Source organism: Microtus ochrogaster, unplaced genomic scaffold, assembly GCF_000317375.1.
Source record: "Microtus ochrogaster isolate Prairie Vole_2 unplaced genomic scaffold, MicOch1.0 UNK23, whole genome shotgun sequence".
Taxonomy (NCBI): Eukaryota; Metazoa; Chordata; class Mammalia; order Rodentia; family Cricetidae; genus Microtus; species Microtus ochrogaster.
The window spans coordinates 3,341,855-3,369,589 of record NW_004949121.1 but is presented as its reverse complement, the minus strand read 5'-3'; the positions used below and the strand labels follow the sequence as shown (position 1 = coordinate 3,369,589).

General features: G+C 41.2%; 2 protein-coding genes across 5 annotated transcripts in view; one reads left to right on the top strand and one right to left on the bottom strand.

The window, feature by feature from the left end:
- Positions 1-1,125, bottom strand: part of Npy1r (neuropeptide Y receptor Y1) — a 9,356-nt gene extending 8,231 nt beyond the window's left edge. The window contains exon 1 of the mRNA XM_005367757.3: positions 895-1,125. The gene's annotated coding sequence lies outside the window, so the exon portion shown is untranslated. The remainder of the gene's footprint in view (positions 1-894) is intronic.
- Positions 1,126-12,533: 11,408 nt separating this feature from the next.
- Positions 12,534-20,597, top strand: Npy5r (neuropeptide Y receptor Y5). Of its 4 annotated transcripts, none has more exons than XM_026789570.1 (2): positions 12,534-12,623; positions 18,547-20,597. In XM_026789570.1, the coding sequence occupies exon 2, from the start codon at positions 18,556-18,558 to the stop codon at positions 19,954-19,956; it is 1,401 nt and encodes a 466-aa protein (XP_026645371.1). In that variant the 5' UTR covers positions 12,534-12,623; positions 18,547-18,555; the 3' UTR covers positions 19,957-20,597. The 4 variants fall into 4 exon arrangements, with proteins under 4 accessions (XP_026645371.1, XP_026645373.1, XP_026645372.1 ...); XM_026789572.1 differs by having other exon boundaries at positions 18,544-20,597; XM_026789571.1 differs by having other exon boundaries at positions 12,534-12,707.
- Positions 20,598-27,735: the final 7,138 nt, after the last annotated feature.

Below are 27,735 nucleotides of genomic sequence, written 5' to 3'. Positions count from 1 at the left end.
GAGAGAGAGAGAGAGAGAGAGAGAGAGAGAGAGAGAGAGAGAGAGAGAGAGAGAGAGAGATATCAGGGTACTTCTACCCAAATAAGTGACTATCAGAATAGAAAATAAGAGGTCAGTCTGTCTCTCTCATTTGCCCAACGTGGGTCTTTCAAACGTTAGCATCTCTTCAACCTACCTGGGGAGCAGCAGGATATCCTGCTATCTGTTTCTAGTCCATCCTAACCTGTACCCAGCATGATTACCTTCCTAAAAGGAGTTGGGTGGTTAAAACTCCGAAATAGGAAGACAAGGTTCCAGTCTTGCAAGGGGAACGACATCCTGAAAAGGCAGGCACAGAGGCACAGGGGATTGGGGCAGGGGCACTCCCACTCTGGGGTCTAGTGCCCGGGGCAGCCCACCTTTCCCCACGTGGTGGAAAGAGGGACAAATGCTCCGGGATTCAGAAGGCTGGCACCCCCACCCCTGCCCAGTGCATCCCATCAGGTTACCTAGGAAAACTCCTGGATCTCCATCAGGGCAGAGGCTCCAGGCTGCTACAGAAAAATGAGGAAGACTACTCGGGTGCAGGGAAGACCAACCCGGGCAATTCCCGGGCGTTCTAAAGGAATGGGATGGAGGGGGGGGGGCAGCCCCCAACCGCAGGACACCGGGATGCGCGAACTCTAGAAGTGGTACCCTCTCCCTCTGAGGTCTCACATCCATAATGTTCCAGACCTGTCCCACAATCTAGAACATCCTGCCACCTGCTCCCACTGGAAGCCAAAGCGAAAGACTGACTCCACCACCCGCTCAGTTCTCAGAACCCGGGCAGACACCCGTATTCTTCCTCTGATACCTCACCCCATAAATAAGAGATTTCTCAAAAGTCCCTTAAAACACCGACTTGAAACTTACCTTGTGGAGATCCGTCTGTTCGCCCGTGTAGAAGCGGGAAGTGTCACCGGAGCGAGGAAAGCTCCGTTGGTATTTCTCCTGCTCAAACCGTAAAGATTGAGGAAGCTAGGAAGAGACGCCCCCTTCAAGCCGAACTCCACCTCATCCTGGATCATGTGATGGCACCCCACGAGGATCACCCAAGGTTTTCCCCACTGCCTCCTCCCAACACCGCACCTCCGATGCACACCTCGGAGGTGCGTTGCCTAGGAGTTCTGGAAAGAAAAGCAGTTAAACATAAGCCGCCACGCTGCCAGACCCGTATGCACCGAGCTCTCACCCCTCTGGTCCTTGACTCGAGGAAGGCGCTTTCACAAGCCTGTTTAAAAAGTCAGTGCCACTGCGATTTCCTTTGTCTGCAGGTCAGTGCCATCTTGTGGCGAAGTCCTTCTCTCAGAGTCCAAGCTTACGCCCGAGTGAGGATAGAGGAAGAGGTCATTTACGGGAAGGGAGAGAGATGCTCTTCACCACAAAGCCTGGGCTAATGGGTTTGCTGGGCTTTGTGACACTCAAATTCTGTACACCGGTACCTAGAGGTTATTTTCTCCAGTCTGAGAGAACAAAAAGAAGACCTTGAAAAAACAAAAGTAGCGGATCTCCGTTTGATAGTCTTTTTTTTCTCCCTCACTAAGAAAATGCATTTGAGTCAGTTTTGTTCCTCATGACTAGTTGCCTTTTTAGGGAAGGGGGGAGCAGAGCCCGGAACTGGATGAAGCCAGCATTTTCCTGGTGGTCAGAAGAGTCAATGCAATTTCCCTGGTGATTTATCTGATAAGGAACATTGTGGGTGTGCTTGGAGGATGTGGTGTTGGGTGGTTCAGGCTAATTGCTTGGACACACCGATCTCATATTTAGTTCACTTTGAAAAATCAAGGCTGAGTAATGCACCCACAAACGCATAGACACAAATGCATGATTTATCTAGGAAATAGAACGTATTTCAATTCAAACTATTAAAAAGTAAAGTCTTCCCAGTTAATAGGGGTTGCCTATAATGTAGCTATTTCATTTCGAAATAACCACTATTGTTTGGCATTAAAATAAAACAACAACACAATAAAATCCCATAACATGAAATCACATGAAACTTACCCTGTTAAAAAATGATTTCCTTTTTTTGAGGGCTATCTTGAATAGAGATTAATTATTAATACAAATATGTTTGTTCGTGCACAATTTCTGGGGATTTTGTGGAGAAATTATCTAAAACATTTTTCACTGGATGTATTTTTATGTGGCTGGAAGAGGGTTATTGTCAGATTATTTTAAATGTACAATGTTTATAGAACAGTAGGCACACATGTGATTTAACTACTTCAGTGATTTAACAGTGAAATTTCACACAAGTGGTCACACCAAGGATGGAACTAGGAAAAACTGAGGAATTACAATTCCTTTGAAGTACAGGACTGATATCCTCCTGCCTGCTCTGTTTCTGTAAGTCACACTGTTCTTGGGCGTTTTCCTACAGTTTTCATCATCACTCCAGCTAGACTTACACTGCCGTGAAAGCAACACGTGAAATGGCTCTGTTCTTTACCAAGAATATGTTTTCATGCGTTATCATTTATGCTAGGAACTGTTTCGGATTTGAGACTATAATTTGGATTTGGGCACTTATGTGTTTTCCAAGAATATTAATGAAGCGTCTCTAAAAGGTCTGTACTGATATGGCCATTGCAGTTTATTGTTTTATTACCTCGGCTTCTATGAAGAGTCCCATACAGGACACATATAAAACTGAGTTCCTGAGACAGTGACCTCACAAAGAAACCTTTGAAAGATTACTGGGCTCAAGAGATTTTTTTTTATGACAAATTTTGTGGTACAAAGTTTGGAAATGCCCATCAGCCTGTTTATATAACTTGAGAAACACCTTTCACTGAAGATCATCTCCAATTCACAAGCCAGAGAGATTGCCAGCCTCCTTTAATGTAAAATTATGAGAGAATTACAATAGGCAAAACAATTTAAATTTCTCTGAAGAGATGGGCTAAATTTTAAGATGATTCCTTCTTCTTTTCTATTTTGAGACAGGGTCTGGGTGGCCCATAGTGACTTCAGACTCAACATTTAACCAAGGACATTCTTGAATTTCTGATTCCCCTGCCTCTGCATCTTGAGCACTGTTATTACAAGTCTATGCTGTGTCATACCTGGTTCGTGTGGCCCCGAACTTGAAATCAAGGCTCTGCACACGCTAGGGAAGCACTACCAACAACAGCCACTTCTCCAGACCTCTTTTCCTATTCCCAAACCAACAATCAGTTGTCTCCTTTCCTAATTGGAATTGATAGATAAAAACACCATCTTTGCCAGGGAGAGATAATTCTGTTTATTTCCTTCTAAAATTTTGTAATAGACTGATATAATACTCTTGGCTAAGATAATGACCTATTCTAATATTCTCTTGGCCAACAGTGTCTCTCTGTCATATACACTGGAAGATAAACTTTACTCATCAAATCTAAGTAAATATTAGTTTTATCACTTATAAAACACATTTTAATAGCCTAGCCCAGTTTTAAAATTTCATGATACAGGACTGGGCTGTGGCTCAGTGGTAAGCTTACCTAGTCTATGTGATCCTTAGCTCTGCAAATACATAATAATAATCACACTTCTGGATGCAGGGGAATACCACTGTCATCCAAACGTTCAGGAGAAGTCCTGAAAGTGGTGTGAGGTCCTGACAAGGGTGAGTTTTCCACATTGGTCATTCAGACAAATCTTGACAGGAACTAATACTCTATGTGAAAATAAGGCACAGATGGATGATATTGATGAGAAATTCTGTGCATTGGGATAGAACTTCCAATGAAATGAGCGGGTTAATGAGTTCATATTGTATGAATTGATTGTATCTGAAGTTTTCCTTTCTGGTATCAACAGAGTGCATAGATCTGAACTATGGGGCCCAAGAATGCAAGGTGCAGTGTAGCATGAGGGGCTGCTTGGTGGAATTTCTGTCCTGCCCTGTACCCCACAGCCAGCAAGCCCCAGAGAAAATCACAAAATATCTCCATAAGTTGTAAAACTGATTGGCCCATTAGCTCAGGCTTCTTATTAGCTCTTATCACTTATATTAAACCCATTATTCTGATCTATGTTAGCCATGTGGCTCAGTACCTTTTTCAGTGGGGCAGGACAATCACATTCTACTTCTTTGGTGGTCTGGGGAGGACTGGGGGGAATGGGCTTCCTCCTTCCCAGAATTCTGTTCTCATTGCCCCACCTCTACTTCTTGTCTGGTTGACCCAGCTATACTTCCTGCCTGGTCAGTCAGCATTTATTCAAAACATGATTGACAGAATACAGACAATTCTCCTGCACCAGTGCAGTGTTATGCTGTTAAATAGTATTGTAGCTAGGAAAATATAGGGGAGAGCACCTGCATCAGAAATGAAACTTAAGAGTATTAAGATTGAGCCAGGCATTGTGTCGCGTGCTTTCAATCCCAGCACTCAGCAGTCAGAGTCAGTTAGATCTGTGAGTTCGAGGTCATCCTGGTCTACAGAGAGAGTTCAAGAACAGCTGGGGCAATACAGAGAAACCCTGTCTTGAAGGGGGGAAGATTAGGATTTTTAGGAATTGAAAAATTTCTGAAAAGTATTATAATTTTTTAGTTCACATAGTAGATGCAGTTAAATAGACAGTTTGACCAAACTCATTAGTATAGTCAAATAGCTCATACCATCATTTTATTTATTTATTTTTTTTGAGAAAATTGACTGGCAGAAGCTGCAATTAACTTGAGCTTAGATAAAAACATAAGAATTCATGTACTAAGGCAAGCGACTAAGACTCTCTTCTGTGAAGATGGTATCTGTTGTAGTTTCTTCTCTGTCGCTGTGATAAACAGGCAACTTAGGGGAAGGAAGTTAAACTTCTTAGCAAAGCATTGGGGGAAGGAAGAGGAGGCACTCGAGCTGGAACTTGAAGCAGAAACCATTGAGGGTGCTGCTTCCTAGCTAGATCGACAACTTTATGCTGGCTTTTCTAAAGAGTTCAGGACCAGGTCCCCAGGGAATGATGTTGCTCACACAAGGCTGGGCTCTCCTGCATCAGTTGACAAGACAATGCCCTGCAGGTATGACCACAGGTCAACTTGATCTTTCCCTCCCCTGAAACTTCCTTCTCTGGTGATTCTAGTCTGTGTCAAGCTGAAAATTAAAGCTAACATGTCTATATTAGTAGTGTTTCTCATAGCTCACAAAAGTCACTTACAGAAGAAAATGTTCATTGTGGATCATAGTTCAGAGAATTACAGTCCTTGAGAGCAGAGAAAGCATGGTGGAGGAAGTGGCTTGGTTAGTAGTCCCCCTCAGAGAGCAGAGAAAGGGGAATGGCAGAGCTCTGAAGGCTGGGTCTTATTCCCTTTTCCGGTCTGGAATCCCAGACCCATCAGAATGGGCTTTTTTTACTCTGTGAATTCTCTCTGGAAATACCCTCACAGGCACACTCAAGGGTGTGCCTCGCTAGCGGTGCTTCTTGATTCTATTAAGTTGACAATAGAAATTAACCATCACAATGTTAAAAATCAATTTGGTAATTTGCTCTTGATCTGAAATAGGATGCTCTTTACTAAAGTTCTCAAAAACTTATTCAGGGAGCTACTTAGAGAATAATTTTCCATCTTGTCAGAAGCTTTTAGTAGATCCAAGATAGCATCAACTCAAATAAATATATAATTGCTTTAAACATAGTCTAAATAAGATCATTTTAGCTATTTGCAGCCTACCTACTTCCATGCCCTAGATTAAATATCCTGACTAACAAAGTACACCTAAACACTGATGCTCTTTTAACCTCTCTGAGAACCGGGCCACCCTGCTGTGAGGCAAGGCCACCTAGTCCTGCAGCATTTCTCTATCTCTCCTTCTCCAAGAATCCTTTTGTCCTCTCTTTCTTCTGAGTGGAAGTACAGATGTCTCTGTAAGGTCTCTTGCTGAGACCTGCATCCCTCCCAAGAACTACTTAGATAAAGCTTGGACCCTCCTTAGTCCTGTTTCCTCCTTGATTGACTCTGAAATCGCACTACATGTCCCAAGCTTCCATTTCAGTTTCAATACACCGTCCATACTCTTTGCCATCACTTATGTCCTTGTGTGCTCAAACCGTCAAATCTCTATCCAGTTTCCTGGATCATTATCAGAACCGAAGCACTATCCGCACACACTCTCAAATCCAATTGATTCTAGATTCGTATATTGTTTTTCTCCTTGAAATCTCTCCCTTAGTTTTAGGTTTTTTTTTCCCCTGGCCTCCATGGCTGTGAATCACTCTGCTAGGGCTGTGTATCACTCTGCTAGAGATTTCTGGCTCCATTTTCCCCCAAGGTGTTCAGTAGCATCCCTCCAACTTAAATTTCCAATTGCTCTCAATCTAGATATTTCAAGAAAAGTACAAATAGCCTTTTCAACCATATTCATTTTCATGATATGCACCCCCACACAGAGACTGGAGTCATCTTGAGCCATTCATACCTTTCTGGATGGGACACTCTCCCCCTCACTGTATTGGCCCACATCTTACTTGCCCATCCTCTCTGTCCTTATAACCCCTGAGCTTCAGTAGAAGCTCCAACTCATTCCTGCTTAACCTCTTCTCAAAGCTGACTTTGCATTCATAGTTACATTCTTAGAGCACACTAGAGTTTCTTCCAGTGCAGGACTTACATTGTTTGCCAGTAATTGTCTGCATGGATCTACAAGTACACTAAGATGTCTCTGAGATAGTCATTTTTGTCCATGTCTCTTTGAGCTTAGCGTGTAGATTAATATCTGACAGGTACCCCAATATAGAAAGTGTGTTGATTCTGTTTTTCCCAATATGTATAAGCTTGAATAACGGATGCTACTGCCTTTGAAAATGCTTACAATGTCTTCTGGGTAAAATGTCTCACAGTTTTTTTTTTTTTTTCTGCTCACTGTATGACCTACTTTAAAAAGCTAAACACTAAGAATTGTGAGTAAGAATGCAGTGTCATAGCCTACATTTTGGATGAGTACGTGATTCAACCATGCTAACTTTTACTTCCAGGCTAACACTTTGAGCGCTTCTCCAAACATTCTTTTTAAAGAGAATTCAAAACAAACCAACAAACAAAATGAAACAAAAACCCCAAATAAATAAATAGTTACCCTTTCATTCCACTTAAATATAGTAACGCCATATTTAGACTCCAAACTAGATTTAAAATAGTAACCATTGAAAATTTAGCTAGCAAATGGAAAAACTTATGTAGGAAGAGTCAGTTTTAGAGGATGCTAACTGAGAGTGGGAGGCTTGCAAAGGGAAGAACGGTAGTCTGTATGTGGAGTCACGCGATACAATATTATGTCTCCTAAGGAATCTCTGCACCATATATAGATATACATTACCACAAAATTTTTAAATAACATAATAATACAAGAGATGATTTGTTGACATGTAAGACACCCATACTTTCTTGAGAAAAAGAATAAAATATACCTGGAAATTTTCAGCAACAGAAAGGATAAGAGATTTTATAAATATCGTATCCTGTACCTTTCTGTCTTTCTTTTTTCTAAAACATGGGGGAAAGAGTATTCCTGCAGTATGAAGCTACAAAGGACAGCATGTATTTCTAAACATGTCTATAATGTTTGCTTGTTAATGGGGTGAAATCATCAACTATTTAGTGCTTACAGGGGGCTCCAGAACTGCAAGTTGAAACACTTTTCCGTTACAGACAAGAAAATAAACACTAAAAGATCAAGTTGCTTGTCTGAAGTCACACAATTAACTTGCTATAAAACATGGCTACAAGTCAGGTATTCTAAGTGTCTATCTGCAAATACATATGGTGTATGATTATCTAGCTATACATATGTATGTATATCACATAAATATGCATTTTAAATGTGGAAAATTAACTTATAAAAATCAATTGTAAAATATCTCTCGAAGTCATCAAAGATATGTATTTAATAGCTTTAATGAGTTGCTTAAGAACAGTACTTAGTAGGTGTCAATTAAATATTGTGGTAGCCTCTTTAGGCACTCAAGATTGTCACTGATTGCTCTTCAAGCAGATGAGGGAGAGGGACTTGATCGGGGGAGGGGGAGGGAAATGGGAGGCGGTGGCGGGGAGGAGGCAGAAATCCTTAATAAATAAATAAATTAAAAAAAACGAAAAAAAAGATTGTCACTGAGTTGTTTGACAAAAATGACTGTGAAGAAACTATTGTAGGTTAATATTTTCAAAACACTTTTCATAAATATAACTGCAGTGTTTCACAACAGTATGCTATTGTTTCATTTTAAACCCCAGATGCTAAGTTATATGCTAACTATTACTGTTCCACAGATGCCAATGCAAAGAAAAGCATTGTCAAAAGTTTCCCCAAACAGAGACATTACCCTTCCCACATCTTTTAAATATTCAGGACTTAAATGTACCACAATTTACCATAGAAATGCTTAATCAATATAGTGACATTTTAGAGGAAACACTACTCACCAAGTAAAACGCTATTTTCCCAGGTACGTACGCCACAACTCCTGCAGCTAATGTATCAGAACCACGCCTCAGCTGAGAGCATGTCAAAGCATTCTAGAAGCCATCCTCCACAAATGAAGCAATTATTAAACTGGATTGACAACCTAACCTCAGAGAAGCCGCAGACCCGCAGACGTGTTCCTCAGCACAATGGTACCCTAGGCACACTTGTTCCCTAATTTGTTTTAGGACTCCCCAGTGATGCACGCCTCTCGCCCTTTCAGATCCACATTCCTTTAGAGCTGATGATAGTGAATCCTGGGGAACTGGGAATTAGCCAGCTTCATCTTGTAACATGCATAAAATCCAACTTAATTTCCCAGGTGAGCATTTTATAATAATGCCTACAGTAGAGGTGGTCCTTATTGTTTCTGTCCCCAGAAGCGGTGCTTCCTCTGCCAGAAAGGGAATCCATGCAATGGAAACAAATTTGCTCTATTATGTATTACAAATGTAATGATGATTAGTCTCCAGTTCTTTTGGGGACTGGAGGTAAGAGCCCACCTATATTTATGCTGGCCTTTTTATACAGCATATGTCTGAAATTTTCAATTCTATATAGTCTTCCAAACGAGGAATTGTTAATCATTTGCTCCTTTCATATATCCTTAATATTTTATACCAAAAGGTGTTTTATATAAAGTGTTATTGACTCTGTGTGTGTGTGTGTGTGTGTGTGTGTTGTGTAAGGTGTTTTCATGTGCCTGTTTGCTTGTACATGTATGTGTACAGGCCAGAGGTTGACTTCAGCTGTCTTCCTCTGTCACTGTCCACCTTAGTCTTTGAGACAGGGTCTGTCATTGAACCTGGAGTCCACTGTTTCAGCTATGCTGACTGGCCAGTGAGCCCGCAGGATCCTTGTCTTATTATGTGTGCATATGGCATGCTCAGCTTTAATACGCCTGCTGAGGATCCAACCTTGGGTTGTCATGTTTGAGCAGCAAGCAGGTTACCACTGACCCTTTTTTCTTATTAGGCTTGCACGTTTATGGACATCCTGGGAAGAAAAGCAGGTAAGTTCAGAGTCATGTCAATGCCACACGAGTCTTAATTTTCGATATGCTAATATTATCAAAAAGAAAAACAAATGTATGAAAAAGGAAAAAATTTTGTATTTATTATATTATCATGGGATAGTCATTATCCCAGGTGAATATAAATATTATTGAATGGGATAATAGATAATGTACTGTGAACTTATTCACACTAATAATAATAGTGGGTAATAGAGTAAATACTTATGAGCTATTATTTATGGATAATTTACATTGGTATAGTTTTTTTGTATATTGATACAAGTTCAAATTATATTTGTTATTTCTGTTTACAATGTTTGTACACCTATGCAAAGTTATTTGTCAGATTGTATACACACATGTTTCTCCCCTTGTTTAAGACATTTTGTATATAGATACAACTTTTAGGATATATTTGCATATTGTATTATATTTTATTCTTACCTCTGATCAAGATACTTATACACTGTTTACATTTTGAGGTCATTGTCCTCATTTGCTACACATTTGTTTACAGATTATTTAATATTCGGATATGAAGTCTTAGTCCTTAAGTTATATAGGTATTAAATATTATAGGTCAATAGTTATTCATGTTTGTTTAACATATAGTCAGATTATTTAAGTTCTTTAGAGATTGTATTCTGCCTAGATAGGTAATCTTCAACCACTTCAAGAATCTGTAGACCATGGTATTTAAATAACTTAGGATTCTGTTGACATGAGACATGATTGCTTCTGACAGCACCAATCTATTCCCAAGAGAGTATCGAACACCAAAGACACTCCACTAGGAGTTTGTTTTCTTCTTGGCACAATTGGCCTCTGGGCAAGGAACTGCCCATGCCTCAACCACTGACAAAGTACATGGTATCTGGACTGGATAGGCAGGACACAAGGAGAAGGACTGCCAAACCTTGCCAAGACAGGGCAAGATGGTTCTGAAAGTCTTTTCTGCTTCTGAAAATAGTCTGTCTGAAAATAACACTAGGCCTTAGCCAAAATTGGTTGCTTCAACATAGCAAATGAGACTTTGGGTGATTACTCAGGTAGCCAAGTTGTTTCCGTCATATACTGCTTGCTTTGGAAACTGCTTGATTACACTTCCTGCCTACTCAAGTAATATTATTTTCTTTCTCAGGTCTTCTATAGGGTTGAAGATTAGATAGTCTTAGTTAGCTTCCTCTTATGATTTAGCCGAGTCAATTTCCAATACAAGACTCTTCAGAATACAATGTTTATTAAAACATTTATCATGTGTTCCTTGCTTAATATTGTTTATGTTGGTTGTAATTTTATACTTGATACCTGTTCCTATTGTATATAGTTTTGTATTGGGTTTGGATAGCTCTTATTTAGACAAATGGGGGAGGTGATAGGGAATCTTTGTCAACCAATTATCTTCAAGAGGTGAGACCAAGTTAGGGTGTAGTTTTCTGGGATCAGGGAAAAAAAAACATGCAGCCCAGGTGCGTTTTCTCTGTGTGGTTCCCTTGCAGCACAGCTGATCTTGGACTACTCATTCCTGTTTTGTGAGTTTGCTCCTAATAATAAATAAAATATAATGATTTTGTCTTTTAGCTGGCCTGCTTATTTCTTGAACCGAGATAATTCAATACAGGAGCATGTAACGCAACCTGCCTTTTTGGAAGACATCCATCAAGGATGCCACTAAGAAGCTGTTTGAAAACCACTGCTGGAGGGTGTGTGTGTGTGGCTGTGCAAGGGACGGGGGAATAGGCCTATCTGCCAACACATAGTATGTAACTACATACTAGCTGGTGTTAAGACAGCCTAAGACCAAGTCCTTGTTTGCTAAGCCCTTGTTTCCAAAAAGACATTCTTCTTAACATCTTCCCTCACTGCAAGATCACAGGACCCTGCTAGGGACCTGCTGTGTTCAGCTACTGGGATGAATATAGTGTTTTTGAACTGGAGCTCAGAAGAATCAGTTCATATTCTTTTGAAGTTCTTGGATCACTTGGCCTAGTGGAATGGCATGCGCCACAGTTCCCTGAAGTACTGAATGTTAGATTAGCAGAAACAGGCCAAGGTCTCCTGATCTCCGAGGGAACAGCTAGCACTTGCAGCCCCATGGGTTAGATAACGTGCTGCATTGTTCCCAAGGGATAAAAGTCATCTTCAGTTGACACAATGCCTTCAGTCCTACAGTCCTGCCTGTAGCAGGCAATGCCACAGATTGTCATCATGATAGAGAGGGAAATACACTGTTAGGACAGGCTACATCCTGAGACATGCAGCTCTACCGTGCTGCCGTCACAGAGAAAGAAGCCTACAGTGTTTGCTAACTGATAATTGGCCAAATACTGAGGCAATCTTGCTAAAATGATGCAGATCTTGACAGGCTTAAAAGTGGAAATCAAGCTGTGATACAAAGGGTCTGACAGGGTTTGTCTGTTTCTGGTTGTTTTTTTTTTATGTTATCTTTACGTTTTTTAAGACAACAGTTACACACACACACACACACACACACACACACACACACACCCTTCCTTTCCACTTCACCCTCATTCCCCAGGTTCCCCAGGTCCATGTTTCTTGCTCTCAAGCACACTACCCTTGGAGTTGAAGTTGGTCCCATTGTCTGTCTTGCATGGCGCGTCACAGCGTGCTTCCCCCAGGTTTAAGTCAACTTCCCACCTAGACTTCTCCACGTGAGAGAGGCAAGAAAGAGATGTTCTGTTTGGAATTTGCATTGCTTTCCCCTTTCCCCCTCCCCCACCCCACACACAAACAGAAGGTCTCAGAAAAAAAAAGCCCATTCTCACACAGCCGAGAACAGGACAGGTAAACATCTGTGGGACCCCTAAGTTAACTCCTGGAACCAGAGCACAGGGTGCCAGGACACATCCCGAACCCAAGAACTGATCCCTGGGGCCTCCGATTGGGATGTCCCTAAGCCGGGCTATGGTGGCCCGGGAGCAAGCGATCTTGAGCCGGGTCTCCCGGGTTTGGGGACAGTCACGTGTTCTCGAGGCGCTTCTAAAACCCTGACGGCTCGGGGCCCCTCCTTCTCACGGCCGCCTCCAGGTCCTGCTCCTGCCGCCGCCGCCGCCGCGAGCAGAAGCGACCGCACTCAGCCGCGTACCCCGGAGTCCAGGCAACCACGGCGGCTGGGGCATCCCGAGGTACCCACTCCAGGCCTCGCCTGCCTCTACCGGAATTCCGCATCCCTGTCCTGGGTCCTGGAGCATCTTGCGGTTTCCAAGAGGGTGGGGTGCGGACCCGGAGGTAGCGCGATTGGGAAACGGGATGGAGGTGGAGAAACCGCAGTTGTCAGGCGGGAAGGGAGAGCAAGGGGTATGGTCGCAGCTGAACCTTTCCTTGTTTGGCAGGTTCCTCCTGTGCCAAACTCGCGGTGGAGCAGGCTCCTGCTAGATCCTATCCGATACTCTCAAAAGGGTCCCGAGGATGGGGAGGAGGGATGGACGAAGCGCGGTCCCCGGCTGGGTGGGTGCCTGGGGTGCAGCCTGGTGGGCGTCTGAGGTGGGGGGAACCACAGCAAACGAGGTGCCCAGGCCGGCTACCAGCCCTAGCCGAGCTCTGGCGGTGCTCAAGACCCTACCAGCTCCTTGGGTGATCAGATGCCTCCTTGTCCCACAGCTGGCCACACACTGGGAGACTGCTGTGCACTTAGGTTTGCAAGGTGACCAGCAGGAAATAGCCATCCACACACCTGAATTCCAGAAAAGGGAATGCTTATTCCTGCGTTTACAGACCTGTACTTTAGCGATTCAAAGAACATCTTGTTAGATGGAACATCTTGTTAGAATTGGGGGTGGGGGTGTCCTGTAATCTGTGACAACAGCCTGAGACTGAATGCATTTCAAGTTTCAGATGGCTCAAGGAGAAAGAGACTGTGTTCTTAAGAGTCTAGAATGGGTAGAACAGTCGTGGGTACCTGCATGTTTGTTAATTCAACAGGACTATGTTTATTTGTCCAGGGCCAATTTTTGCAGGATTTTGCCTTGCAAAACAACACACCACGAGTATACGTGGAGACATAGAATCGTGCCATCTCTGCAAGACCACAGCAAACAGGCAGTTGATAGTTTATCACTAGAGGGGATCTACATATATTTCATATTTCTGCATGGTTGATACCTTTTGCGAGAATGATACACATTTTTATTAAGCAGGGGAGTACTGTAGCAGAGAAACCTTGCTTACATGTATGGATCCGTCTCTCTCTATCCTTTGGCTCACTGTGGTTTCTCCTCTTGCTACTTTTAAGAACTTACTTATCTACTTTCTCAGCACCCTTAATGTTCATTCTGACATTAGTTGTGTCACATACAGATCAGTTTATGAGAAAATTGCAATGAATACTCACAGATATGACTTCTGTAAAGTTGCCACAGTTTAACGAACACCCCCCACCCCTCCTCCATTGTGTTACTCAGGAAACTGAACTTGAGCATTTCAGGAGGGAAATTGGGATGGTGAGAAAAAGAACAGAGTAGAAATGAAGAACTCATGTGGTCTGAATCGCAATAATTCTTTCTGCAATAATATTTCTTCATGCAGTTGTTAAAGCATCCTGTCTTCATGACTTCCAGCATCATCTAAGATGGATTAAGGCTCTCTTATGACGTTGCTTTCATCATCTATAAAATATTTATCTGCATAAAGCCATGCTGTAAGGAGTTGATTATTGCACTGATGAAAAGCAGAGGATTGTTACGTAGACTGAGATTTCTGTGACTCACTTGCTTTTTTTTAAAAAAAATAAACAAAACAACAACAAAAAAACAGGAGAAAGTACAGGGGTGAGTGTAAGCAAGATCTTTGATTTGTTATTTATCTATTCATTTTGTTTCAAAGTAGCTCCCCGGCTTCGCATTTTCAGCTGTAAAACGGATGACTTTCCAGCCAATGCCTAGTGGTTAAACTGTCCTCTAAGTGCAAGGAGGCAGTTTTAAAGAAACCAATTAATGTGTCCTCCCACCCATGTTGCGGCCTCTATAATTTGGCTGTGAGAAGTCATTCAGGGAAGTGAAGATTTGCAGAAGGTACTCCTGTTCAGAGTACCTGCTGTCACGTGTGTGGAAGTGCCGTTGTGTGACGGTGGATGGTGAGGCCCCCTTCTCAGCACAGTGTACTCGGAACAGTGTGCTGACCGTATCTGGTATTCAGTCAAGGCTTGTTTAATGACAAGGAGTAACATCCACTAAAGTGGCCTCCATCTTAAAATAGTCTTTGGTATCTACTTAAAATAAAAGAATAATTTAGGAAAGAAATGTGGCTGTCCATTTTCCCCAGTGTCCAGTAAATCCTTCATCTGGTATTTTTTTTTTTGATCTGTCATGAAATGAGTAGTTTTTTTTTGTTGTTATTTGGTAAATGCACAGAATTTCCACATATTCAAAGCAAGCATGTTTTAGTCAAGCTGTGTAATCTGGTATACATCTTCACTTTACTAAAAAGAATTGTAACATTTTGAGCAATTTTAGTTTCTTGTTGACCATGTGTCATTATCAATGAAGATACTGCATTTGAGTAGTTGAAGGGCTAAACTATGGTTATTGTCTATATAGGTATCTCATTTCAGACTATTTAAAACTCCCGATTTCAGTGGGTGTATATATACATACACACGTAGACATACAAACACATAGGCATACTGTATCCTGAGAATTCACAGAGCCATTCATTTCTGTTATTGTAAATCTAGGAACATTAAGCTACCTGTCTAAAATGATTAGTAACAAATATTTACTTAGTATCCAATAGAGCTGATATGCCTTATTATACTTCTCACTATTGGTAAAATAATGAATAACCTCCCCGTTTCTGACTTAACCTAATCAAAAGATGGGATGTCATGTTTTAGCAATAATATGACTTTTGACCCCAAACTCTATGCGTGTATAGGCCTATGTAAGTATCCGCTTGTGCTGGATCCTGAACCTTGTGCCTCACACATGCTAGACAGACAAGCCTTCTGCAAAAGGACTGGAGCCTCAGGCCTTCAAAATCATATTTTTTGTTGCAGAAAAAAACAGCTACATTTCTTTATTCTCTAAGAAATTGACAGCAATTTTATTCTGAATGTTATATAGCAAGAAAGCACAAAGCTATTGTAGATGTCTGTGTCCCATTTGTCCCTTATCCTTGCTTCTTTGGTCATAGAAGAAAAATCCAATTAGTGACTACTGACCTACCACACGTTTAAGAGAAAAGGGTTGATTCAAAAAAGTGAGTCAAAAGTACAGGCAGGCAGAGGAGTATTGTTACAAACAGCCCGTGCACATCCCAAGTATAAATAGGATCATGAACAAGCCACAAAGGACCCAGCGGTGGGTCACCAGAACTCAGGAAATGGGGTTGAAGCTCCAGTCAAGGCCGCTTTCATTAGAAGCGCACTGACTTCCCTACAGCGGTGGCTGGAAAGCTATTGTCTGGTCATATGGTGAGTAGGATGATTCAGGGGACCGTGTGAGTCACTGTTGTGCCAGCTATCCTCTTTCCCTCGAGTCAGAACCCATGGAAACTGATGGTTAGGGTCTAAGACAAATGCACACAGTCTGGAGCTTCTGGTTTAATTTTCTTTGGAGGGGTGTGGTTAGTTTCAGAAAGTTGTTCCAGCAGCGTGGAGTCGGTGGTAGTGCACAGGGCATCCAACTTTTCTTAAACAGTAATAGCTATGAGAATATGACTGTGAGTGAAAGCAAGTTAGTCTTGGTTTAAAATGTTATCTGTGACTAGAAGCATCCTAGTTTGGAAATGTATTGAATCAGGAGCCATAGGTCCATCAGAAATTGAAGAGAACATTGCTTACTCCTACTATTTTAGTAATTTTCATTTACTACTGCAGAAGTAAGTAAGTAAATGTATGTTGGTATATAATAAAAGTCTTTCTTAACTATGTGTATGAGTGTATACTAACATCTATTTATCTACCTATCAATCGTCTATCAATCACCTATCTATTATCTGCCAATCATCTATGAATGTATCATCTATCTATGCATCTGTGTATCTATCTACCTATGTATCTATCTACCCATGCATATATGTATGATGTATTATCTATCTATCTATCTATCTATCTATCTATCTATCTATCTATCATTCTTTCATTCTATAGCACTATATATTTACCAGTTAATTAGTGATTGTATGAGTTTTCACTAGGAAATTATTGTTTGAAAACAGAAAGTATGTTACCATGTCTATACTCCCAGGACTTCAGGAGCTGAAACAGGAAAATGGGATGCTCAAGACTAGCCTGGGCAACATAGTGAAAACCTATTTCAAAAAAGTTCTCAGTTAGAGAGAGAGAGAAAGAGAGAGAGAGAGAGAGAGAGAGAGAGAGAGAGAGAGAGAGAGAGAGAAAATTTTTTTTCCTTGTGCTAATGTATTAGAGGCTACTTATCCCTACACTGAGCAGTATCCAAATCTCTAATCTACGGAGATGAAGGGGTATGTAATACAGTATTACTGTCACTGTTTCATTTGATGCAAAAATCATAAGAGGTCTCATTAGTTTCACTTCTATGTCTAAAATTAAAATATTATTCTTCCTGGAAACAAGATTAACTCATGGGATCTTTCTTGAAATGACATTTATGAGTAATTTTTAGATTAAAAAGCAAACAGGCAATCTGTTTTCCAACAGAACTGCTGGTCAACCCACGGTTCAAGTCCATGAGACTGAGAACTAATCCTGAGTTATTCGGTCAGCTTTTCGAGCCTTTGATGAATGAATATTGCATACACCTAGGTTTGGGATGAGGCTGCATGTGTAGGGAGTTTAAATTTGAGCACTGCACAAACTAGACCACAGTTTGATCACTAGATTTTTTTTTCTCTGAGATGTTTTTATCCACACATAAGTTTGACAGCCAGTGATAAAGCCATTGTGGCATGTGATGTGGTAGGTGCCACGAAGAGTAAGGAGCAGCTTGTATTTCCCATGGCTTGGGAGCAAATGCAGTAAACTGGAGGCATTATGATGGCCACGTGATGCAGACTACAACACCAGTGTCCAAGAGATGTAATCTCACTGAATGGACATTCTAAGGAGATCACATCCAACTTCACAGAAAGGGGACACTTTAGGAAAGGTGACCTAAAAATATTCTTATTAGCGTATAGTAATTAATCATAACAAGGAGATTCATCATCACATTTTCACACAGCTACATAATACGTTTTTATCATGTTACTCCCAGCTCCTTCTCTCTCCCCTCTTCCTTTTCCTCAGCTACCTCCACTCCAGTTTTCTGTGATGTGTGTATGTGTGTGTACACCTGCGTGGATATGTATGTATCCCAGTGAGTTTTCTAAGCCATGAGAGGAGATTTGCTTATAGGGGAAGAGACACTTTCCAACGGCTACCTCTCTGCCATCAATCATTAACTGCTTAGAAATCCCGAGGTAGGGTTGGGGTTCCAGAAACCTCTCTTCCGTCTTCAGCAGGGTATGGTCAGGCCCCTTCTTGGACAGAAAGTCATTGCTTGCGCAGGTAATCATAGCTGCTAAAAGCTCAAGAGAGCAACAACCGTGACATGCTCTGACATCCATCAGCACGCCATACCACTCTCCCACTTACTCTTTCTGCCCCTTCTTCTACAATATTCCCTGACACTTAGAGACAGTAACATAGATGCAAGCTTTTGGTTTGATCTCCATAGATAGAAAATAATTTTGAAAGGTAGGATTATAGGCTAATATCATACTTTTGACATCTTGACCAGAGAATAATAGTATTAGGCTACTATACAATACATATCTTAAAATTTTTTTCTGCATTTTTCTTTTTTATTTCTTCTTATGTTATTTCTGAAATAAATTTGAACAACAAACTCTATGACTTGAGCAGAAGATAACAGTGTGTAAAACTGGTGATAGATTGAAGCTTTCTGTAATTATTATTGCTGACTTTGTACCAAATGTACAACCAAATCAAGCGTCCTTTATGGTCTTAGAGTTCTGTGAGGGAATGGGGGAAAGCTATAGCATTTAGCTTTGTTCCGAGGACTTGAAGTTAGAGTAGTGTGTGACTTTACTTCAAGCTGCTAACGGACATGGTCTTATTCCAAGCAGGACTGCAGTATGGATTTTGAACTCGAAGAGCATCCTAACAAGACGGTTGTCGCGGAGAATAGTACTGTGGCTGCTCAGAAAGCCGCCTCCCCGGTCTGGGATGACTACAGGGGTACAGAGAACAATACCGCGGCTGCCCGGAATGCTGCCTTTCCTGTCTGGGATGACTACAGGGGCAGCGTAGACGATTTACAATACTTTCTGATTGGTCTCTATACATTTGTAAGTCTTCTTGGCTTTATGGGAAACCTACTTATTTTAATGGCCGTTATGAAAAAGCGCAATCAGAAGACTACCGTGAACTTTCTCATAGGCAACCTGGCCTTCTCCGATATCCTGGTAGTGCTGTTCTGCTCCCCTTTCACACTGACCTCTGTCTTGTTGGATCAGTGGATGTTCGGCAAAGCCATGTGCCACATTATGCCTTTCCTTCAGTGTGTGTCCGTCCTCGTTTCGACTCTGATTTTAATATCAATTGCCATTGTTAGGTACCATATGATAAAACATCCCATATCTAACAATTTAACAGCAAACCATGGCTACTTTCTGATAGCTACTGTCTGGACCCTGGGCTTTGCTATCTGTTCTCCCCTCCCCGTGTTTCACAGTCTTGTGGAACTTAAGGAAACCTTTGGCTCAGCCTTACTGAGCAGCAAGTATCTGTGTGTTGAGTCATGGCCTTCTGATTCGTACAGAATTGCTTTCACAATCTCTTTATTGTTAGTTCAGTATATTCTGCCTTTAGTTTGTTTAACGGTAAGTCATACTAGTGTCTGCAGGAGTATAAGCTGTGGATTGTCTCACAAAGAAAACAGACTGGAAGAAAATGAGATGATCAACTTAACTCTTCATCCTTCCAAAAAAAGTGGGAACCAGACAAAACCCCCCAGCAGTCAAAAGTGGAATTACTCATTCATCAGAAAGCACCGAAGAAGGTACAGCAAGAAGACAGCATGTGTCTTACCCGCTCCGGCAGGACCCTCCCTGGAGCACCACCCAACAGTTCCGGAAAACCTGGGCTCGGTCAGAAGTCAGCTCTCTTCATCCAGTAAGGTTATCCCAGGAGTCCCAACCTGCTTCGACGTGAAACCTGAAGAAAACTCAGATGCTCGTGAGATGAGAGTCAAGCGCTCCATCACGAGAATAAAGAAGAGATCTCGAAGTGTTTTCTACAGACTGACCGTACTGATACTAGTGTTTGCTGTGAGCTGGATGCCACTCCACCTTTTCCATGTGGTGACTGATTTCAATGATAACCTCATCTCCAACAGACATTTCAAATTGGTATACTGCATTTGTCACTTGCTAGGCATGATGTCCTGCTGTCTTAATCCAATCCTATACGGATTTCTTAATAATGGGATCAAAGCAGACTTGAGAGCCCTTATACACTGCCTTCACATGTCCTGATTCCTTGTTTACTAAGGGAAGGAGAAATATTAAGATTGTCTAAAATACATCTGTACTAATGATGTATGTATTCATTTAATTTACATGAAAGTGTCCTGGATCTTAATGCCAGTCCATAATGTCTGTAAGATAATTTTAATGTTATAATATGGTTAATTCAGTTGGTTGTACAGAGTCAATGTCAATCTAATCCGTGACTTCATGTTTTAAAGTAGTTACATTTCATGTCATTGGTGATAAATGGGTAATACTTTTTGTTTGATGTAAAAGTGATAGCTAACTAAATTGATATTTTGTACAAAAATGTAAGGAGCCAAATGATTCTTACAAGAGAGAATATTTAATATAGATTTAAGGACTTTCTATTATCTAGATATCCTCATTTCTATTTCACAGGCTTCTTAATAATTTTTGTAAAGTACAAAAATATTTAATATGCCCCCAAACTCTAAACTCTACTATAAATGTATGCTTAAATCACGATTATAAATTTACAGGACAGTGATTCTCTCCTGTTATTAAAGATTGGTGAAATTATCAGTCTAACCTGGATGTACTACTACTACGATTAATAATTATCAAATACAAATAGGTTTTAAATCTTGTTTAGATTTACATCACAATAAAAACTATCAAATAAAAGTTGCTTTCATATTCTCTTCATGTTCTAAAATGTGAAGTCTCAAAGGTGTCTGTACTTACAATTATTAAATAACTTCTAAGACTATTCTAAAACTTCACAGAGGATGTGATTAGTTAACTGTTTGTTAATATAAAATAAAAGTAAATAACAGATTTCATGTTATTTCTACATTGTGTGTGTGTGTTAGGTATCATGCTGTCTCGCTAAAATGAAGGTAATCTCATTTGTTGATTTTTTTTCATTTGAGCTCATTTGATGATGCTACAGTTATTTGTTTGATTGGTTTTTCTTTGCAGAACTGGGTATGGAATGGAAGGCCTTCTGCATGCTAGCAAGTGCTTTGCCTCTGATCCCTAGCCAGGGCTAAATCCCTATAAAAATAATGGATTATTTGCACTTGTAAGTCAGATGCATAAATAGTATTGATGTTTCAGTACTTATTATTGACTTAAGAATTCCCCTTTATTGATTCCTGTTAACCACAAAGGAAAACAATAAAAACAAACAACCACCCACAGAAAGGCTCTTTAGGTTTGCAAGTAACAGGCAATTCTTGTGTTTATTCAATTAAAAGTCCCTAATTTTTCTGTCTGCACTGTTTTTCAATCCTCAAAAAGATCCGTGCACAGAAGAAACTTCTCTGCTTTGCTATGGTACAGAAAATGGTGCCGGGTCCCAAGGTGGTCTCTGATGGCTCCTGCTGGGCTACAGCAGAAGTTTCTGTGCCTCGCCAGCCTTTTTCTGTTATGTAATGTATGGTCCCTTAGTGAGGTTGGAGCTTAATCCTCAGTCCCATAAGCCACCTCTGTAACCAGAGGATAACATTGGTCTTGAATCTCAGCCACACTTAACTGTACCAGTCCAAGCTTAGGCTGTCAATCTTCTTTTAGAATCTTGCTCTGCAGTCGGGGACCTCACCCTTTATCAAGTCTGGGAACTGATAGGACACTTGACATTCATCCTTGAGATTCATGAGAACTAATGACATTCTCACACGAATCTCAAAGAACTGGTATCGGCAGCATGGCTTCCATGGGCCTAATGTCTGCCCTACCGCCCTTCAGTATCTAGCTCATGTCTGCACGTCAGCATGCTGCTCTCCTCTCTTCTCCTTCCGAAGACAACCACAGCCACATGCCATCTTACTTTTCCTGTAAGGTATCTGGAGTCACCTTAATGTCTTTCCCTGTGTGTTTGCACCACTACCGAAAAGGGGAGAAACCCAAGTTGGTTTGACTTTCCTCCCCCTCCTCTTTTTTAACCCTAAGGCTTCTGCTTATTTTCTTTTCCTGATCAGATCTCTTTCACTATATCTTCCTCCTTCTCTGTGCTGTATGTGGCTTCCACTAAAGCTGTGTTTAGAACTACCAGGTTTGTCTTCAGAAGCCAGGCTTCTATTGTAAAAACCATGTTGCAGTGTTTGGATCAACTAAGGTCTCACTGTGGACAAAGGAGAGTCTTAGCAAGAGAACGGGCTCTCATTTAAAGCACTAAACATTCTCACTTTCTCCAGGGTAGCCAAGTTCAAGGTTTGCTGCTAGGTGAAATGGAAAACAATACCAACAAGGCCAAAGATAAATCCGTGTGGACACATTCCATTCCCTTAGAGAACCTATAAGCAGAAAATGTACAGTAACTGCTACGCTTCTCCAAATTTATAGTTGCTGATTGATGAACTTGTTAAACTAAGTAAACTAATTTGAGGCGGGTAAACTATTGAACCCAAAGGAAGTGATTTATCTTCCCTAGCTAGGACTAAATGTTCTTAATAATTGAAAGTTCAGGAGTTTCAGTGGATTGTTGGCTAGGAGCCACTGAAGCTGGGACTCATGCTTTCAGAGCATTATCATGAGTGATAATTTCTTCCGTGAAGCCCCGCTTAGTGAGCTCGGCACTCTCCCTTCAGTTATCTCTCCATTGCTCACGGCTGATTACATTACTGTGTTTCCATTCTCTGCGGGATCTGGCATCATTGCTGGTTCAATAGCATCCTCCTAAAACCATGACCGGGGAAGTAGATGGAGTTGAAATTATAAAACAGTCAACCTTATTACCTCTTAACAATTACTCAAAAATATTTAATCCAGGAAGCAGGTTCAATTGAGTTTTGTGGTTATTTTGATTACCCCTGCTGTCTGCTACCCATTACAGTGCGTAACAAAATGCTGCGTGGCAGAGGATTAAAGCTGAAGGGAGGGCAAAGAGCAACAGGAACGAACGAGGTGTGAGGAGCTCCAGGTTAAGATGGTTCTAGCTAAGTACATGACCACTAAAGACCTGCAGCCCTAGGCTCAGCTTAGCCTCTTTAACTCATGGGGGAATTTAATAGCCACTGTTTTAAGCTGTGCTTTATTAAGGGGGTAGTGGAGACTCTTCAGTATTTTTGGCAGCAGGTCAGTTACTCACACCTCTCTGACTTTCATGTGATCCCTTGCCACATGACACCTTTCATCATATGGAGTGGCAGCATGAACACTTTTGCCAGATGCCAGCACTTGGCACTGCACTTCTAACCTGCACAACTGTGAGCAGTATGTTTCTTTACAGTTATCCCTGCTTGGAATGACAGAAGCCAGACTAAAACATAAACGGTTGACAGGCCTCCCCTGAGTACTTGGGATGTGTAACTGTGTAATCAAATTATCGTTATTTAGTGGGCCCTTAAACAATGGAGATATGACTGAGCAAAGGCTGTTTAACTCACAAAGTGGAGCTCCACAGAAGTGCTTAGAGCTCATAACATTTTTCTTAAACCATTCATCTCCATCTTATTCACTGCTCCCAAGAAAAACAAGAAGAGACCTAGAGAACACCTGCTCATTTGGTATTTTCCTTCTGAGAAACAGAAGATCAATGACAAGAAGTATTAAAAAAAAGAGAGAGATGTCTTGATAGAAGGAGCCATTATGGGGCTAGCAAGAAACCTGGCACTAGGGAAATTCCCAGGAATCCACAAGGATGACCCCAGCTAAGACTCTAAGCAATAGTGGAGAGGGTGCCCCATCTGGCTTTGCCCTGTAGTCAGATTGACAACTATCTTAAATGTCATCATAGAACCTTCCCCTATCAACTGATGGAAAAGGGTAAAGACCCACAGCGGAACACTGGGCTGAGCTCCCAAAGTCCAGTCAAAGAATGGGAGGAGTGAGAATACAAGCAAAGAGGTGAAGACCATGATGGACACACCCACTGAAACAGTCTACCTGAGCTAATGGGAGCTCAGCAACTCCAGCCTGACAGGCAAAGAACCAGCATAGTACCAAACTAGGCCCTCAGTGACATTTGTATGTCTGGCGCAAAAAACAAGCAATTACCTTATTTGCATACACATATTCAAGAACAGTGCTGACTATTATGAAGTTGATCACTACCTCGGGCCAGTGTTTTCTTAGGTGGTTATGGAAGTTTTAAGAGACACAAGTAGGTTCTGTTTAAGTGTTTATTAAAATGGTATTTATTATTTTTATCTCTTCTTTAAACGGAGCAGTTTTGTGAGTGCACACGGGCACATTTTGCGAAAGATCATATATAGCTAACACAATCTGAAACATGTGTCTGCAAGTCAGCAGGGCCGTTAATAAAGCCTTTAGCAGGACACCACAACCCACAGCTTCGGACCACTGTGCATGGCAACAATGTGAGCCACTTTTTACATCTCTAAGGCTGCAGAGATCCGTCATTAGTTAAGAAATCATGCTGCTCTTCCAGGGTGTCCGATTTCGGTTCCTAGCACCCAGGTCAGGCAGCTTAACTATAACTCTAGTGCCAGGCAAGGCAATGCATCACTCTCTTTTGGACTGTAAAGGCACCCAAACACACAGACATACACACACGAAAAAACCTAAATAAAATATGTCTTTAAAAAGACATTGACTAAATCACAAATTAATGAGGAGAGTAAGTATGATAGATTATAACTATAAAACTGGCTTATCCAACAATTTTAATGAGATGAACTATTTAATTAAAACTTTGTATAGCATACTAAGATAGCTCTCTGTGTAAATACAATACTGTGTTTAAGGTTTATTTTTATATTTACTTATTTCTATGTGTGTGGGTACAGATGTGCACTAGCACACAGTGGAGGTCAGAGGACACCTGGAGGTCAGGCTCTCCGCCCACCATGTGGATCCCAGAGTGTGAGCACAAGCCACAGGCTTGGGGGCAAGCATCTCTACCTGCTGGGCTATTTACCCCTTCCTAAGAAAATATTGTTAAATATAGTAAGTAACTGGACCATTTTGCTATTTGGTAATTGATTATTTAAATTCAATTAAAGCTTTCAGAGAGATGTTCTGTGAATAAAAGCCTAAAATTCCAAGGTATTTAGCAATTTAGAACTAAAATACAAAAACATATCTTAAGATCCGTAATTATGTATGCGACTTGAAAGCTTCAAAAATTAGCTTGTGAGACAGGTTTGTAGAAATATTTTAGCATACTATTTACTTCATAAATCCTTTTTAGCCGCTAAATATTCAGGTTAAAGCAATCTACTATCAAATAGTATTTTTATTTGTAAACTTGGAACATTATTTCAGCTTATATGAAGAAAATTCAATATCATGTGTAAATCTAAAAGCCATCAAAGTCCATTCAGAGTGGCAGTGCGTGTTGGCAGAATGTACCACTTGAGTTACACTTCCGTTCAGTGACAGAACACCATGACCAAGGGACTTACTAGGATTCGTGCTCCAGAGGAGAGTCCGTCATGGCAGCAGGCAGCCCAAGCAGGAAACCGCGAGAGCACTCTATAACTGCAGCTGTGATGTGAGAGTCCCTGGAAGGGAGCGGGGCTACAGACTCTCACAGCTCACCTCCATCGACATCTTCCTCCAGCAACGCTGCACCTCCTCATAGTACCCGGAACTACGTTCCCGGAACATAGTACCCTCAGCTGCGCACCAAGAGCGCAATGCCTCTCGGGGCAATTCTCATTCAGATGGGGCCAATATTCCCCCTAGGAGGTAGGGAATATTGCTCAAAGTCAGTTCAAATATAATATCCATCCTTGTCAAATGAATACTTTAGCGCAGTAAGCTCCACCTCGGATAGTTTCTATAGACACCGCTGTTGTACACATTTACATAGCCCTGGATGAAAAGCTCGTGTGGCAATCCAGGGGACAGAAGCAAAGCCCACTAAGGCCCTCACCATCCCGCCCAGGATTCTACCCACTTGCTCTCAGCGTCTGCTCTGGACTTCTGGCTTGGCCTTTCCACATTCGATACTAGCCATCTGGAATCCTCTTTCTCAATTATCTGCCTTTGTTTCTTATACTACATTTTTTCCATTTTCCATATCACTTTTTAAAAATTTCTTTTTACATCCAGAGTAAAACTGGGACAAACGACTCATACTTTCATTTTGAAGATTCTTAAGAAGAAGAATGGATTCTGATCAAAAGAGACTTGATTTTCTTTTTTTCCACTGACCATAATGGAAAGATGTAATTCTGTTTAAGCCTGTTCTTTAGTTGAAGCACTGGCTTCTTCAGATCACTGCATTGTCCTGGAAGGACAGAAGCAGCAAAGCTCTGAATTCACATTCATCTTCCAATTCCTGTCCCATATTGTCTACTTTTTCTGTCTTTATTACACACACACACACACACACACACACACACACACACACACACACACACCAAACCAAAAAAAAAAAACCATTTTCTTTTTGCTTTTGTATTCAATAGGATAGATCGTTCTGGATACTAACATGTAGTCATTTTCCCTTTCTATTTCTAGGTATTTTAATGGCTGTATCAATTTATTACTTAGTTTAAAGAAGTAGCAGAGCATTGGAGGTATAAAAGAGTCATGAGATATAACACAGTGTTGTGGCTAAGCGATTTTGCTTCTTGGAGAAAGTTTACAACATGCCATTCTCTGTTTGGGTTTTGTTTTAGTTTGATTTGGTTTGTTTTTTTATAGTTGTGTGGTTTTGATAGATGTATAGCCTTGGAACTTGCTTTATAGACAGGCTGCCCTTAAACTCATGGAGATCCACTTGCCTCTGTTGGCATTAAAGGATTGTGCCACCATTGCCTGGCCCCTGTAGATTCTTAATTACATGGATATTACTTACCTGAGCAATCAGACAAAACAACAATGGAATGAGAAAACATGACATGCCCACCCCACCTCCCCCTCCCCCTCTCAACTCACAGAAATGCAAAATTTAGGGTGATCAGTGTACGAAGCTGGAATTTTCACTTTGTAATGTTCAGGTTACTACAGAAAGCTGTGGAATGCCTCTGAAGAAGAATTCCTACTATTTTCAGCAGGTTCATCTTATTCCTAACGCAGCCAGCTGCAGTCATTTTGATAACAGCTCTTTTGAGACATAAGTAACGTAGCACAAGATTCATCCTTTTAAGAGTATAATGTAGTGTGTTTAGTGTGGTTATGAAACTGTAAACCTAATATCTCTCAAATGCTAGAACATTTAGTCAACTCCAAAGCCCTGGAATTCATTCGGTCACTTCCTTCTTGGGTCTTTCACGTAAATGGGGTCCTTTGTAAGGGCTCCGGAGGGTGCGGCATGTTCAAGGCTCAGTAGTGCAGCAGCCTTTGCCCTTTTCTCACTGTCAATCTTATCATCATTTATTGACAGTTAGATAGGCTGCAGCATGATGTGGCTTCACTTGCAATTTTGATTTAGCACTCGCTGCTGCCAAGGGTGTTGAGCATTTTGCATATGGTCATTAAATGCCTATGTATCTTTGCCAACACCATTCTAATTGTTAGTCAGCTTTTAGCTGTGCTGTATTTTTTTCTATCATTGGGTTGGGAGGGTTCTTTATATTCATGGCATCTTTGGAGATGACTTAGGAAAAGAATGTTTTGCACAGCAGAAGAGGATCAGAGCCTGGATCCCCAGCACACACACATAAAAAGCATGGTGGCACGTACTTGTCCTCCTAGTGCTGGGAGGCTGAGACAAGTACATCCCTGGAGCTTGCTGGCCAGCTAGCTGTGCAGAATTGATGAGCTCCAGGTACAGGAAGAGAACCTGTCTCAAAATTTAAGGTGGGCATATTCACGTAACTTACTGAGAGTCAGGGTTGACTGAGTGCTCAATCTAAAACAAGGCATTTACACCACACCGCTCGAGCTTAGGCGCCATTGCAGAAG